General features: G+C 34.6%; 1 protein-coding gene across 1 annotated transcript; it reads left to right on the forward strand.

Annotated features, from left to right (window-relative positions):
• Positions 1-883: 883 nt before the first annotated feature.
• LOC108521693 (endogenous retrovirus group K member 21 Rec protein-like) lies at positions 884-3051 on the forward strand. Its single transcript, XM_017861654.1, has 2 exons — positions 884-1172; positions 2775-3051. The coding sequence occupies exons 1-2, from the start codon at positions 951-953 to the stop codon at positions 2829-2831; spliced, it is 279 nt and encodes a 92-aa protein (XP_017717143.1). The 5' UTR covers positions 884-950; the 3' UTR covers positions 2832-3051.
• The last annotated feature ends 11792 nt before the right edge of the window (positions 3052-14843 follow it).

The following is a 14843-nucleotide window of genomic DNA, read 5'->3' on the forward strand; positions in this document are numbered from 1 at the left end:
TACTGGTTCTTTTTCTCAGCATTATCCTAGTAATAAATTATTTGCTTTTCTGCAACAATATTCTTTACTGCCATATAATCCTATCTCTTAAACTCCAGTTAAAGGTCCCATCTTTTTTACTGATCCTTCAAGCAATGGAAAGGCTGGATACTGGACATCAGACAATTCAAAAATTTCTCACTATCCATTTGAATACTAAATATATTTCTCAGACTTCTTTACCATTATTTCCTCAAACTCCTTTCCCAAGCTATTGTCAGAGCCTGCCCATCTTGTGCTCCTATTATTGCACCTTTTTAAGTCCAGGTATTAATCCTCAAGGCATTCAACAAAATCACATTTGGCAAATGGATGTAGCTTATGTTCCTTCCTTTGGTCGTTTAAAATATGTTCATCATACTATTGATACGTGGTCATATTTCCAGTGGGCTACGCCATTACCCTCTGAAAAGGCTAACTCTGTTATTACTCATTTACTTACTTGCTTTGCAGCTATGGGAGTCCCTGCTAAATTAAAAACTGATAATGCCCCTACTTATTGCTCTCGCAAATTGGCTGCCTTCCTCTCTTTATACCATATTCATCATTCCACTGGTATTCCAATTAACAGTCAAGGTCAAGCAATTATTAAAAGAGCCAGTGCTACTCTAAAATTACAACTTTTAAAACAAAAAGGGGGAGATGGCGAGATCCCCCAAAACATCAAATTCTGAAAGCCCTTTTTACGTTAAATTTTCTCAACCATTGGCGCCAATTACAGCAGTCTGCAGTGGTGAAACATTTTCAACAGCCTTTAGAAAAGCCGCAAAACAGTAATCTGTGGGTGTATTATCCTCCATTACAAGGGAAATATTTAAATGGAAAAGTTTTACAATGGGGCCGAGGCTATGCTCTTGTCCGTACAGGTGCCGGAGACGAGTGGTTTCCATCTCGACGGTTGAAACAGTGCCATGGTGAAGAGGAGCCGATCCAAAGAGTTCCTCAAGAAATTTCAGGAGCTGAATCTGAGCGCTCAGAGAACATTCACCTTCAGAACTCGATGTGCGGAGCCCCCGACATGGGGTCAACTGAAAAAGCTTACTCAGGAAGCTGAAGGGGTTGTTCAACAAGCTGGGCAGCCCAAAACCCCATTGCCTTTATTCCTGGTTATGCTGGCTGTAGTAAATTGTCAGGTAATGGCTGGAGAATATAAATACTGGGCTTATATTCCTTTTCCACCCTTATATCGTGTGGCCTGGGGAGACAGAGAAGTCCCAGTATTTACTGCTTGGATGCCATCACCTTTTTTAAACCAGGATCCTGAATTAGACACTGGCACAGTAAATAGTTCATATCAATTTGGGGTTGAAGGGTTGCTTATATGTCTTGGGAATATTCCACATTGTCTGCATCCTTCTCATGAGGCTTGGGCTGTTCATTATAATTATAGTCACATTGCTGCCTTACTATGATTATTGTTGCTCAAAGTTTTAAGTGTAATCATACTGCATTACTAAAAGAAACTCTGCCCACTACATTATCTTTATGCCCTATCCCTGATGTGTCCGGAGGTGTTTCCCAACTAGAGTGGACTAGATGTAGAGGTAGTGGGCCACGATTGTTGTTAGAAGTAAAAGGGAAGAGTCATAAATACCTTGTTACAGATTGGAGTGTACATGGAGATTTTCAAACTAAATTCAGCCATGTCAACCTGCGTTGGCATAAACGTAATCATAGCATTTCTGCGGATGGCAATGAAACTATTATTTGGCATGATGGTGGTCTATCACCCCCTATGCCACATTTGGCTAATACTTCACAAATACAAAGTCATATTTGGAAGTTGCTAGCTGCTGGTAAACCAATGTTCACTTTCACGGGAAACATGTCCTTAAATCTTACTAATATTGCTAACCCTTTCCATATATCTTTGCATCGAAATAGTTCTAGATATGTTATTGCATGTGTAAGAAAGCCTTACTTGTTGTTGACAGGAATTTTTAAATGGGATAATAATACAGGGGTAGTTAACTGTACAAATAATTGTACATTCTTAAGTTGTATACATACTACTTGGTGGAATAATAATTGGAATGAGTCTCATTCCGATTTATATATACTAACAGCCAGAAAAGAAACCTGGCTACCTGTAAACTTAACATGTACTTGGAGTGAATCTGCTGGGGTTACTCAAATTTACAAGGTTATGCAAGATCTTGTCCACCACAGTGAGAGGATGGTTGGAATAGTCGTGACTGCGGTGATAGGACTTGTAGCAATTGCTTCCACTGCTGCTGTTGTTGGATTAGATCTACACCAGAGTATACAAAATGCAGAATTTGTGCAACAATGTCATAAACAATCACATTTGTTGTGGCAGCAGCAACGAGACATAGATGCTCATTTGACTAAACGAGTGGATAATCTGGAGCAAGTGGTTTCTTGGTTGGGAGTTCAGCTAACAGTGTTGAATACCCAAGCTTTGTTGAAATGTGATTGGAATACTACCCAATTTTGTATTACTCCTGTTCCTTTTAACAGCACTGTACATAATTGGACTGAGATAAAGAGACTTTTAATTGGTCATAATAATTTTTCCCTAGAAATACAAGAATTGACACAGAACATTTCTGAAACATTTCGCAATCAGTTATCGTTGCTGACTGATGCAGATCTGATGACTGGTATTGCACAAAGTCTGACATCTTTGAACCCTATGAACCCTGTAAAAACTTTGCTGACCTCTGTTTCTAGCAATGTATTGATTGTTGTTCTTGCCTTGGTCATTTTCACAGTCTGCTGGAGACGGTGCCAAAGGGCAAACACCGAATCCCAGCGAGCCCAGCATGTAATGATGGTTTTAAAAGAAATTCAAACTTGTAAATAAAGAAAGGAGAAATGTAGATGACTACGTGCTCACAAATGAGACGTTCCTGATAAGTCCTGCTCTTGCAAACGAAGCAGGGTGGTTCCCGATAAGTCCTCCTCTTGCAAATGAAGCAGGGTGTTCCCAATAGGAGCCAGCTGCAAACAGCAGACCCTGAGGGCTTGTTTATGTAAACATCTTGAAAATCCAGAAAGTCAGGGAAAGGTCAGAAAAACAATGTGTCTTGTGACTTGGTAACATTCCACAAACGACTGTATAAAATAAAGTGCAGCATGCCATTCGGCGTGGCCGCCATGTTTGTCTTGTCTTGTGTTGTCTTGTGTGTTCATTCCTTTGTTTAGGAAACACGCAGACCCCAACAGTAACAAAAAAAATCACCAAGTGAAGACTATCATAATAGACATAACAATCATAAAAATGTTCTAAATTTTAGTTACCAAAATGTGACACGGAGAGAGGAAGTGAACACATGCTACTAGAAAAATGTCACTCATAGACTTGCTCAATTCAGGGTTGCCATGAACTTTCAGTTTTTTAAAAAACACACTATCTGCCAACTGCAATAAAGTGAAGCACAATCAAACAAGATATGCCAAAGTAGAGATAGGGCTAGAGACAAAGAGGTCTCTAAATGTTCTTAAGGGAAATGGAGAGCTAGAGTTTTCACACTGTAAGGATGCTACCTGGTTTCTTTATGTTTAAAATTACTTAAAGAACCAATAATTTAGAAAAATTACCATATATAAAATCAGCATATGTATAAAACATGACTTTGGTCCTCCTTTGCCTTCCACTGTGATTCTGAGGTAACTCAGCCATGTGGAACTATGAATCAATGAAACTTCTTTTCCTTATAAATTACCCAGCCTTGGGTATGTCTTTATTAGCAGCAGGACTAGCACAACATGAATGTACCATAATTTGTTTATCCACTCACCTATTGAGAGGCATCTTGGTTGTTTCCAAGTTTTTCTGATTATGAATACAATTGCTATAAACATCCATGTGGAGGTTTTTCTGTGGATTTAAGTTTCCACTTCATTTTGACAAATATTTAGGAGCATGATTCCTGGATCATACAGTAAGACTATATATGTTTTTTAAAGCAATTGCCAAAGTGTGTTGCAAAGTGGCTGTAATATTTTGCATTCTCACAAGTAATGAGTAAGAGTTTCTATAGCTTCACATTCTCTCTAGTATTTGGTAGTATCAGGTTTTTGGATTTAGCCATTCTAATAGACTTGCAGTGACCCAAGTTAAATGTTGCCTCTTTGTTATATTAAAAATATGTTTACTTAAAAATAATATTATATTAATTTTCATGCAACTATCATCTAAAATGTTTATCTGATTTCCAGTTCTGACTCATTAGTTATATATGACATTATTTTGTTGCCCAAAACCTTGTCTGAACATGTGAGCACCTGTATTTCCTTTATCCTAATTTGTGACATGCCAGTTAACCTTTCCTATTACTACTCTGACAAACACCTTTGATTTTTAAAAAAAGCCTTTATCTTATTAAAGTGATTTATCTCTTATGCTTCCCATGAACTCAGTTTTGTTTTTTGGTGTATGAAACAAACAAGTAACCCTTGCCATCTACTTTCCTATTATCCTGTGAGGGGGGTCTTAGCTTTTGAAGAAAAAGTCATACATTTTCAATTGCAGTGAAGTGTATTATCGTATGCTATCCTCACAGTAAACATTAGACATCCTTACATTGGCCCAACATTATACAGTTTGTGGTGAAACTGGGACTAGGATAAGAGCCTTCTGAGTCTTGAAATATTCACTTTCTCACTGTTCATGAGTAACTTAGAAATCTTATAAGGAATCCGTTATATCCCCAGGATTAACTAAAATTAAATTACACAAAAGAATAAGGGACATACAAAACAAATTGATGGGTGTATTACGTGTGTGTGTAACACACATGTTGGTTTGTTTTTTATATATACATATCTTTTGCAGGGACACAGTACAACTCACAACACTTGAATCCTTGAAAAATTTATACATAAAATATATTTATATATTTATATATATATGTATATAAATGTCACGTTTCGTTGAAACTTAGTAGCTATAATTAGAGGGGTGTACACATTCCTTCTTCTATCTGTTTCTCTTCAGGCTAGCTGAGCATGATGAGAAGAGTTATTATAAAACAAATAATTTTTAAAACAGTTTATTTTATACATTACATACTTGTTTTATATATAAATTATTTTATATATAATAAATATATGATATAAATAATTTTATATATATTTTATATTATATATACTTAAATATACAATTACATAGTATATATATTAATAAAACAAAGTCATAATATAAATACATGTAAATTTTTCAAGAATGCTAAATATTATGAGTCGTATTTTGTCCCTGCAACATGGGTATGTTGATTTCTAACCTCTAGTACCTCAGAATGTGATCTCTTTTGGAACCAGAGTCTTTGGCAGATGTAATCAAGTTAAGGATGTATCGTTAGGACATGACTCGTGTCCTTTTAAGGAAAGGACAGAGGACACATAGGGAGAACTCTGTAACTGAGTGGGATGGAGGCAGAGATGATACAGTACAAACGACAACCCACAAGGATTGATGACAACCCACAAGGAAACTGGGAAAAGTCAGAAAGAATTCTTCCAGGAGGGCTCAAGAGCTATGACCCTCACTAACATTGATTTCAGGACTGGAGGCTCCAGAACTGTGAGAGAAAAAAAAACACTAGATTTTATAAGCACCCAGTTGTGTACTTTGTTACCTCAACCAGAAGAAACGTAATATACCAGAGCAGGACAATAAGAATATCACTGAATCTGTGTATTTCCTTATTACCTGTATACATTAGGATCAGCATTTTTATATGTTAGAGCCAAGTGACATGATGATCTTTTTTTATTATTTATTTTCACCTAGAGATGTTTTCTCTGAGTCTATTATCCCACAAAAGATCATGTTGTTGCTACTGCGGACCAGGTAGGGAAAGGGTTCATTTCGCTAGCTTATGCTATGAAGGAATCAGGAAATTTGGCCTTAAATAACCACCATGCATGAAACAAACAAACAAAAAAGAAAAACAAATAATAATACAATGGAAACTCCTCAAATACGAAAAGATTAGTTTTGTGTCTGTGTGTGCTTAGTACTCTCATTATAGTCTAATACCAGTTCAGAACAATGCTTTTACTCTCTTTAAGTCAGAATATTGAAGATAATCAATTAAAAAATCAATAATTATAATTCGTTTTGATTCAAGGACATTATCCGTATGCCTGATAGCTTTTTTCTTTTTGCTACTAGAAACATGTCTTCATGTATCAGGGATTACAGGTGATGTTCTTTCTGCTTGTCCACAATTCACTTTTGTTCGTAACTGATTCATGTGTTATGTTCAATGACATTTCAAACTTATGAGATAGCTTTTGTTATCCATGATTTTCTTATTTTGTAACTAAGACGCTGAAACGTTAAAAGTAAGAAATTAGGGAAAAGAAAATTTGAATACACACATTTTAAGTCTAAATCTGATAAGTTTTCTCACTTTAATGTATCCAATTTCTATTTTTAATAATAAATTATCAAACCACTCATCAGTATTTTTAATGTGAAGGGGAGTGATAGTTGTAAATTTAGATAAATAAAAATATTTATTTATTTTTAATTGCTTGTTGCATTTGTGTGTCTATGCCTATAAATGGTTAATACATCAATTATTTTTTACCTATTATGTTAATTTAATATTTTATTCATTTGAAAAGGAGATATGCAATTTGAGAATAAAACAATTTGAGTATTTAATTTGTTGCAAATAATTCTTGCTCTTAGTTTATATTATTGGGACACATGAATTTTATTTCTCTTATATATACTTTTGTCAAATTATCGTTTTATGTCTGTCTTCAAATAAACAGTACAATACATTAAAAAAATTTTAGTGAGTCATGGATACCTTGGAAAATGAGACATGTGGCTTGTACACACAAAATATTTTAAACATGCCTTTGCCATTTTTGTTTAGTTTCTCCATTGTGAATTCTCATTTTCTTAGGCTGTAATGCAAAACTACATTTCCCAGCATCCCTTGCAACTGGTTGGATACGGAACTTTAAGCCAATCTACCTTCTCAGAATTAAGAAGGATAATGTAAAGGATGAGTGAGGCTTAATGGCTTTTCTGGCAGAGATATTCATGTAGTCATTTGATTTTCTCTGCAGCAGCTTGTCAAAGATTCTGGGATCTGTGGCTATAGGGGAGTCAAGAGGGAATTCTCCTGGAAGAGTATTATGGAATGATTGGACATTTCTCCTGGCTACAAAACTTTTGATTGATTACATGACTCCACATACATTGAAAATTATATTACCTAAATAATACTTTGAAATAAATCTATTTCCGCTTTAATTGTCCAAATTCATCTGCAAATAAATCCTAGTTAATACCAAAAATCTCATAAAATATGGATTCTCTTTTCAGAAAATAGGCAAATATGTGTGTTGTAGCAGATACCATTTTCTTAATAATATTTTCTAATATCCCTGCTTCCTCAAGCAATAAAGTTGCAGTTTTTAACTAAATAGTAGTTATTTAGTCTTTCTAGAATCAAATACTACGTTTCTCAATTTCCCTTAAAGAATGTCTCCATCATAAATTTTGACCGAAGTATGTAACTGTCAGTTTCATTTGAAACTTAGTAGCTGAAATTAGAGGGGTGTGCACATTCCTCTTTATCTCTTTCTCCTCCTGCTAGCCATACACGAGAAGATTTATTATTAGATAAATAATTTTTTAAAGACAGTTTTTGAAAGGTTAGAAATGATTAAGTTAAAGAGGTACATTTGAAAAGATGATGATTTAAAATAATTTTAATGATAAACTCTATGAACCCAATGGAAATATTTATTTCTTGATAATTTGACACAGAATACTGACAAACTTGTTGATGATTGTTGTGAATTCAATTTCAAATTAGTCACTGCACCAGTAAATTTGAAACACCCTAAAGTCTAACGAAGTTATATAAAAGAAACTAATAACGACATTCCAAATTTGATTCTGAAACTTTACATAACATCACTCTTAACAAGTTATAAATTTGAAATGAACATTATATATTATTAAGGATATTAAAAATATGATTAATTATAGTAAAGATTAAATTATTTTTAATCAACTGAATAGAAAATTAATATTATTAAACTACCCTCATACGAAGATGTCATCAAAGAGAATATTGACAAAAATATAAAGGGAAAAGAATTTCTTAAATTAAGATATAAAATTGCATATATTTCCTATGTACCACACACTATTTTAAATAATTTATACATGAATTATTTCACATGGTCATCATTTTTGTGGTAGCAATACTTCAAGTCCACTCTCTTAGCATTTTTCAATAATAAAATATATTGTTAACTATGTAGTATAACCATGTTGTATATCAAATCTCTTGAACTTATTCTTCCTATCAAACTTAAATTTTGTACCCTTTGAGTAACATCTCCCTAGGGCAATTGCCCCTCCCAGCAGACACCCTAGCTCCTGGTTAACACCATTCTAATCTGTCCATCCATGAAATCTATTTTTTTGGATGACACATATAAGTGAGATAAGGCAGTATTTGTCTTTCTGTGCCTGGGTTATTTCATTTAACATATCTTACAGATTTATCTATATAGTCATATGTTGGGGTCCGCATGTTTCCTAAACAAAGGAATGAACACACAAGACAACACAAGACAACACAAGACAAGACAAACATGGCGGCCGCCCCGAACGACATGCTCCGCTTTATTTTATACAGTCGTTTGTGGAATGTTACCAAGTCACAAGACACATTGTTTTTCTGATCTTTCCCTGACTTTCTGGATTTTCAAGATGTTTACACATAAACAAGCCCCCAGAGTCTGCTGTTTGCAGCTGGCTCCTATCGGGAATGTCCTGCTTCGTTTGCAAGAGCAGGACTTTATCAGGAACACCCTGCTTCGTTTGCAAGAGCAGGACTTATCAGGAATGTCTTGTTTGCGAGCACATAGTCCTCTACAGTCATATGTGACTGGGATCCCTCCTTTTTCAAAGTTGGAAAGTATTCCATTGTGTATATATATCACATTTTTAAAATCCATTCATCCCTTCATGGACACTTAAGTTGATTCTATATCTCGACTAGTGTGAATAATGCTGCAATAAGCATAGAAGTGCAGTTTTTTTTTTTTTTTTTGGAAATATAGATTTCATGTTTAAAACTACTGTACATATCCTGTAGTGGGATTGCTGGATCATATGGTAGTTCTATTTTAATTTTTTTGTGAAACTTCCATATTGTTTTCCATAAAGGCTGTATTAATTTACATTCCCATCAACAGTCTATGAGGGTTTGGTTTTCTCCACATCCTTGCTAACACTTATTATCTTTCATCTTTTTGATAATAGAAATTCTGATAGGTGTAAGGTGATATCTCATTGTGGTTTTAGTTAGCAATTTTCTGATGGTTAGTGATGTTGAGTATTTTTTATATGCCTACTGGCCATATGTATGTCTTCTTCTAAAAAATTGTATTTACATCCTTTGCTTGTTTTTAAATTGGGTTATTTGTTTTCTTGCTATTTCATTATTTGTATTTCTTATACATTTTGGATATGAACTCCTTATTAGATGTAAGATTTGAAAATATTTCCTCATGTTTTATAAGTTCTGTCTTCGTCTAGTTGATTGTCTGCTTTACTGTGTGGAAAATTTTGCTAATATAATATCATTTGTCTACTTTTGCTTTTGTTACCTATGTTTTTGAGGTCATATCCAATAAATCATTTTACAAACCAATGACCTGAAGAATTTGCTTGTTATGTCTTCTAGTTTCTTCTTCTAGGAGTTTCATAGTGCTGAGTCTTACACTTAACTCTTGTAACTGTTTTGAGATGATTTTTGTCTATGATGTAAGATAAGTGTTTAATCTTATTCATCTGCACACAGATATCCATCCATTTTCCCAACATCAGTTGTTAAAGAGACTGTCCTTTTCCCATTGTAGTTTCTTGCAGATTGTGCCAAAGATGAACTGACTGTGAATGTGTGGATTCATTTCTGAGAACTCTTTTCTGTTCCATTGGTCTATGTGTCCGGTTTTATGGCAGTGCTGCTTTGGTTACTATGACTTTGTCATATATTTTGAAGTCAACTAATGTGATGCCTCTAGGTTTCTTCTTCCCTCTCAAAATTGCTTTGATTATTCAGTTTTCAGTAGTTTCAAACAGACTTTAGAATTTTTTCTCTTTTTTTTTGTGAAAAATTTCATTGTTATTTTAATAGGGATTACGTTGCTTCTATAGATCAGTTTGAGCAGTATGAACATTTTAACAAATCTAATTACTCCTACTTATAAACATGTCTTCTTATGCATCTGTGTCTTCTTTAATTTCTTTCACCGCTGTCTTATAGTTTTCAATGTAGAGATCTTTCAGTTGTTGGTTAAAGTTATTTCTAGGTATTTTATATTTTACAGCTATTTTAAATGGGGGTATTTTCTTAATTTCTTTTTCAGATGGCTCACTATTAGTGTATAGAAATGCTACTAATTTTGAATGTGGATTTTTGTGCCATGCAACTTTACTAAATTTGCCATTTTTTTTCTAATAGTTTTTTAGGTGGATTTGCTAAAATACTTTATATATGCAGATATGGAATCATGTCATCTGCACACAGGGACAATTTAACTTTTTCCTTTTTAATTTGAATGTTTTTTTTTTTCTTGTCTAATTTATCTGGCTTGAATATTCAGGACTATATTGAATATAAGCAGTAATTGTGGGCCCCTTGTCTTGTTCCTGATCTTAGAGGAAGAGCTGTCAGCTTTTTTCATTGAGTATGTGAGCTGCACACTTGTTACACATGATCTTTAATGTGCTGAAGTATATACTTTCTATCTCAAACGTGTTGAGAGATTTTATAAAAAGATATTGAGTTGGGTCAAATATTTATTTATTGAAATGACATGATTTTTGTCTTTCATTCTGTTTACGTGATATATCTTGCTAATTTATTTACATATGTTGAACTGTTCTTGCATCCCTTAAAGAAAACCCACTTGATCATGCTAAATGATCTTTTTAATGTACTGCTGAATTTGATTCGTTAGTACTTTTCAAGGATTTTGCATGTCTGCTTATCTGGGACATAGGCCTGTAATTTTCTTCTTTCGTAGTGTCTTTGTCTGGCTTTGGAATCAGCATGATTCTGGCCTTGTAAAATGAGTTTGAAATAATTATATTATTTTTAATTTTTTGAAAGAGTTTTAAAAAATTGGTATTAGTTATTTTTTAATGTTTAATAAAATTCATCAGTGAAGTCGTCAGTACTTGTGCTTTTCCTTGATGGCATAATTTTTATTACTGTTTTAATCCCTTTACTTGCTATTTGTTTGTTAAGATTTTCTATTTCTTTACAATTCAGCCTTGGTAAGTTACATATATCAAGGAATTTATGTCTGTCTTCTGGGTTATTCAATTGGTTGTAAAATTTTTGTAAGTCTTTTATGATCATATTTCTGTTGTATCAGTGTTAAGGTCTTTTTAATTTCTTATTGTATTTGAGTTTGCTCCATTTTTTACTTAGTTTAATTAAATGTTCATTGACTTTATCAATGTATTAGTCTATTCTTGCATTGCTATAATGAAATATCTGATACTGGGTAATTCATAAAGAAAAGAGATTTAATTGGCTCATAGTTCCACAGTGTATACAGGAAGCATGATGCTAGCATCCCCTTGGCCTCTCAGGAGGCCTTAGGAAACTTACAATCATGGCAAAAGGCAAAGAGGAAGTGAGCACTTCACAGGGCCAAAGCAGGAGGAAGACAGAGGAAGTGCCCCACACCTTTAAACAACAAAATTTCACAAGAACTCACTATATGGCAGCACCAAGGAGGATGGTGTGAAACCATGAGAAACTGCCCCCACGATCCCATTATCTTCCATCAGGTCAAACATTAGGGATACAATTGAACCTCCAACATTAGGGATACAATTGAACATAAGATTTAAGGAGGAAATAGATACAAACTATATCATTTCATCCCTAGCCTCTCCCAAATTTTATGTTTTTCTCACATTGCAAAATACAATCATACCTTCCCAACAGTCGCCCAGCGTCTTAACTCACTCCAGCGTTAACTCAAGTCCAAAGTCTCATTTGAGTCAAAGGCAAGTCCCTTCTACCTATGAGTCTTTAAAATCAAATATAAGTTAGTTACTACCAAGATACAATTGGTAAAAAAGCATTGGTTAATACTACCACTCCAAAAAGGAGAAATCAGCTAAAAGAATGGGGCAATAGGCCTCGTGAAAATTCAAAACCCAGTTGGGTGGTCGTTAAACATTAAAGCTCTGAAATAATCTCTTTCGATTCCATGTCTCATATCCAGGGGAAACTGGTGTGAGGGCTGGGCTCCCAAGGCCTTGGTAGCTCCACCACTGTGGTTTTGCAGAGTTCAGCTCCTAAGGCTGCTTTCAAGTGTTGGTGCTGAGTGCCTGTGGCTTTTCCAGGGACATGGTGCAAGCTGTTGGTGGATCCACATCCTGGGATCTGGAGGACAGAAACCCTCTTCTCACAGCTTTATTAGGCAGTATCCCAGTGGGGACTCAGTGTGGGAGCTCCAACTCCACATTTCTTCTCTGCATTGCCCTCATAGTGGTTCTCCAAATGGGCTCTATCTCTGCAGCAGGCTTCTACCTGGACATTGAGGCTTTTTCACACATTCTCTGAAATCTGGGTGGCGGTTCCCAAACCTCAATTCTTGCACATTATATACTACCAGGCTTAACACCACATGGAGGCTGCCAAGGCTCAGAGTTTGCACCTTCTGAAGCAGAGGCCCAAGCTGTGTTTGGGGTCTTTGAGCCAAGACTGGGGACAGAGCAGTTGAGATGCAGGGAACAGTGTCCTGAGGCTGTGCAGGGCAGTGGGTTCCTGGGCCCAACTCATGAAACCATTCTATCCTCCTAGGCATCTAGGTGTGTGATAAGAGTCTGCCATGAAGAATGCTGCTGCAAAGGTCTCTGAAATACCTTTGAGGCCTTTTACCCATTGTCTTGACTATTAGTATTTTGCTCTTTTTCACTCATGCAAATTTCTATAGCCTGCTTTAATTCCTCCCCATAAAATGGGCTTTTCTTTTCTACCACATGGCCAGGCTGCAAATTTTCCAAACATTTACATCTGCTTCTTTTTTAAATATAAATTCCAGTTTCAGATCATTTCTTTGCTCATGTTTATGAGCATATATGGTTAGATGCAGCTAGACAATAGTTTGAAGACTTTACTGCTTAGAAATTTCTTCAGTCAGATACCCTAAATCATCAGTCTCAAGTTCAAAGTTCCACAGATTCCTAGGGTTGGGGCACTATCCAACAAGTTCTATGTGCAAGGTGAAACAAAAGCGACCTTTGCTCCAGTTCTCAATTACTTCCTCATCTCCATCTGAGATCTTCTCAGCCTGGTCTTCACTGTACATATCACTATCATCATTTGGGTCACAACTATTCAACAAGTCTCTAGGAAGTTCCAAACTCTCCCGCATCTTCTCATCTTCTTCTGAGTCCTCCACACTCTCTGCTTGTCACCCAGTCACAAAGTTGTTAACTCTTTTGTTAATATATATGTAACGGGTATTTTTATAGAAATACCCCACTCTTAAATACCAATTTTTTGTATTAAATGGTAATGAATTATTTTTATCTAACTTTGTTTTCTATTTCATATTATTTTATTTTAAAAGGCTCTTGAATTATTTATTGTTGCAAAACAAATTAACACAAATTTTACAGCTTATGACATACATATTTATTATGTCCAAGTTTCTGTGGGTCAGTGTTCAGAATGTGGGTGAACAGAGTTTTGCTCAGGCGCTGATAAGGCTGACATTAAAATGTCAGCTGGACTGCATTCTCATCTGAAGGCTTGGCTGGAAAACAATTTCTTTTAAGTTTATTTTGATTCTGTCTCAAGAATATGACCCAAGACTTTAAAAAAAATTCTAGTTAAAGTGAATCTGAAAGTAAAGAGTTAATAAGAGGTAGAGCCTTTGCTATTCCATAATATGTACTCCCAAATTTAAAAAAAAAAAAAAAAAAAAAAAAAAAAAAAAAAAAAAAAAAACAGAGAATAAAAGTAGACAATGACAAACCTGTTTGGTAGAGAAGTAATAGAAAAAACCAAAGAGAATCAGCAACATATGGAAGAGTAAAAATGGGCAGAAATATGGTTCATATATTACTTCTAAAAATATGTTAGTATATATAAATCCTGACATCCTTCCAGTATCAATTTTAGTCCATATGTGATTTAAAAATATCTCCAGGTTATTTTTTTCTACCAACTTCAAATACATATATGCAACTGACTACTCATGATTCCCATTTGAATATCTTAAAGTATCTGAAATTCATCTGTTTTAGCTGTTGGCAATTCAGTGTTCCCAGTTGTTTATACTGAAAAACTTAAAATCTCCATAATTTCTTCTTTTCCCTTTACACCCCACAATCAAATACTTCAAGAAATTCTGTTACTTGTATCTTCAAAAATGCAGAATCCTATGACTTTTCACTATTTCTAACTTTCTCAAGTTTTATCCAAGTTGCTGCAAATGCCATTAATTCATTTCTTTTTATGGCTGAGTAGTATTCCATATATACATACACACACACACACACATACACACATACACACACACACACATATACATATACATAAATGCCTCCAGGCTAGATAATTCTTTCTATCAAACTTCAAAAACATATATGCAATTGTATACTCATGATGTCCATTTGAAAAAATATATATATGTTTGTTGATTGATGGGTTTTTAGGCTGGTTCCATATCTTTGCAATTGCAAATTGTGCTGCTATAAACATGTGTGTGCAAATATTTTTTTCGTATAATTACTTCTTTTCCTATAGGTAGATACC

This window comes from Rhinopithecus bieti, unplaced genomic scaffold (genome assembly GCF_001698545.2).
Source record: "Rhinopithecus bieti isolate Rb0 unplaced genomic scaffold, ASM169854v2 scaffold_60397, whole genome shotgun sequence".
Lineage (NCBI taxonomy): Eukaryota > Metazoa > Chordata > Mammalia > Primates > Cercopithecidae > Rhinopithecus > Rhinopithecus bieti.

Bases quoted from the DNA above. Each gene is read 5' to 3' on its own strand.
- LOC108521693 (XM_017861654.1), top strand. From the start codon at position 951: ATGGTGAAGAGGAGCCGATCCAAAGAGTTCCTCAAGAAATTTCAGGAG. The intron at 1,173-2,774 runs GTAATGGCTGGA...TCATTTTCACAG, and splicing joins TGGCTGTAGTAAATTGTCAG to TCTGCTGGAGACGGTGCCAA.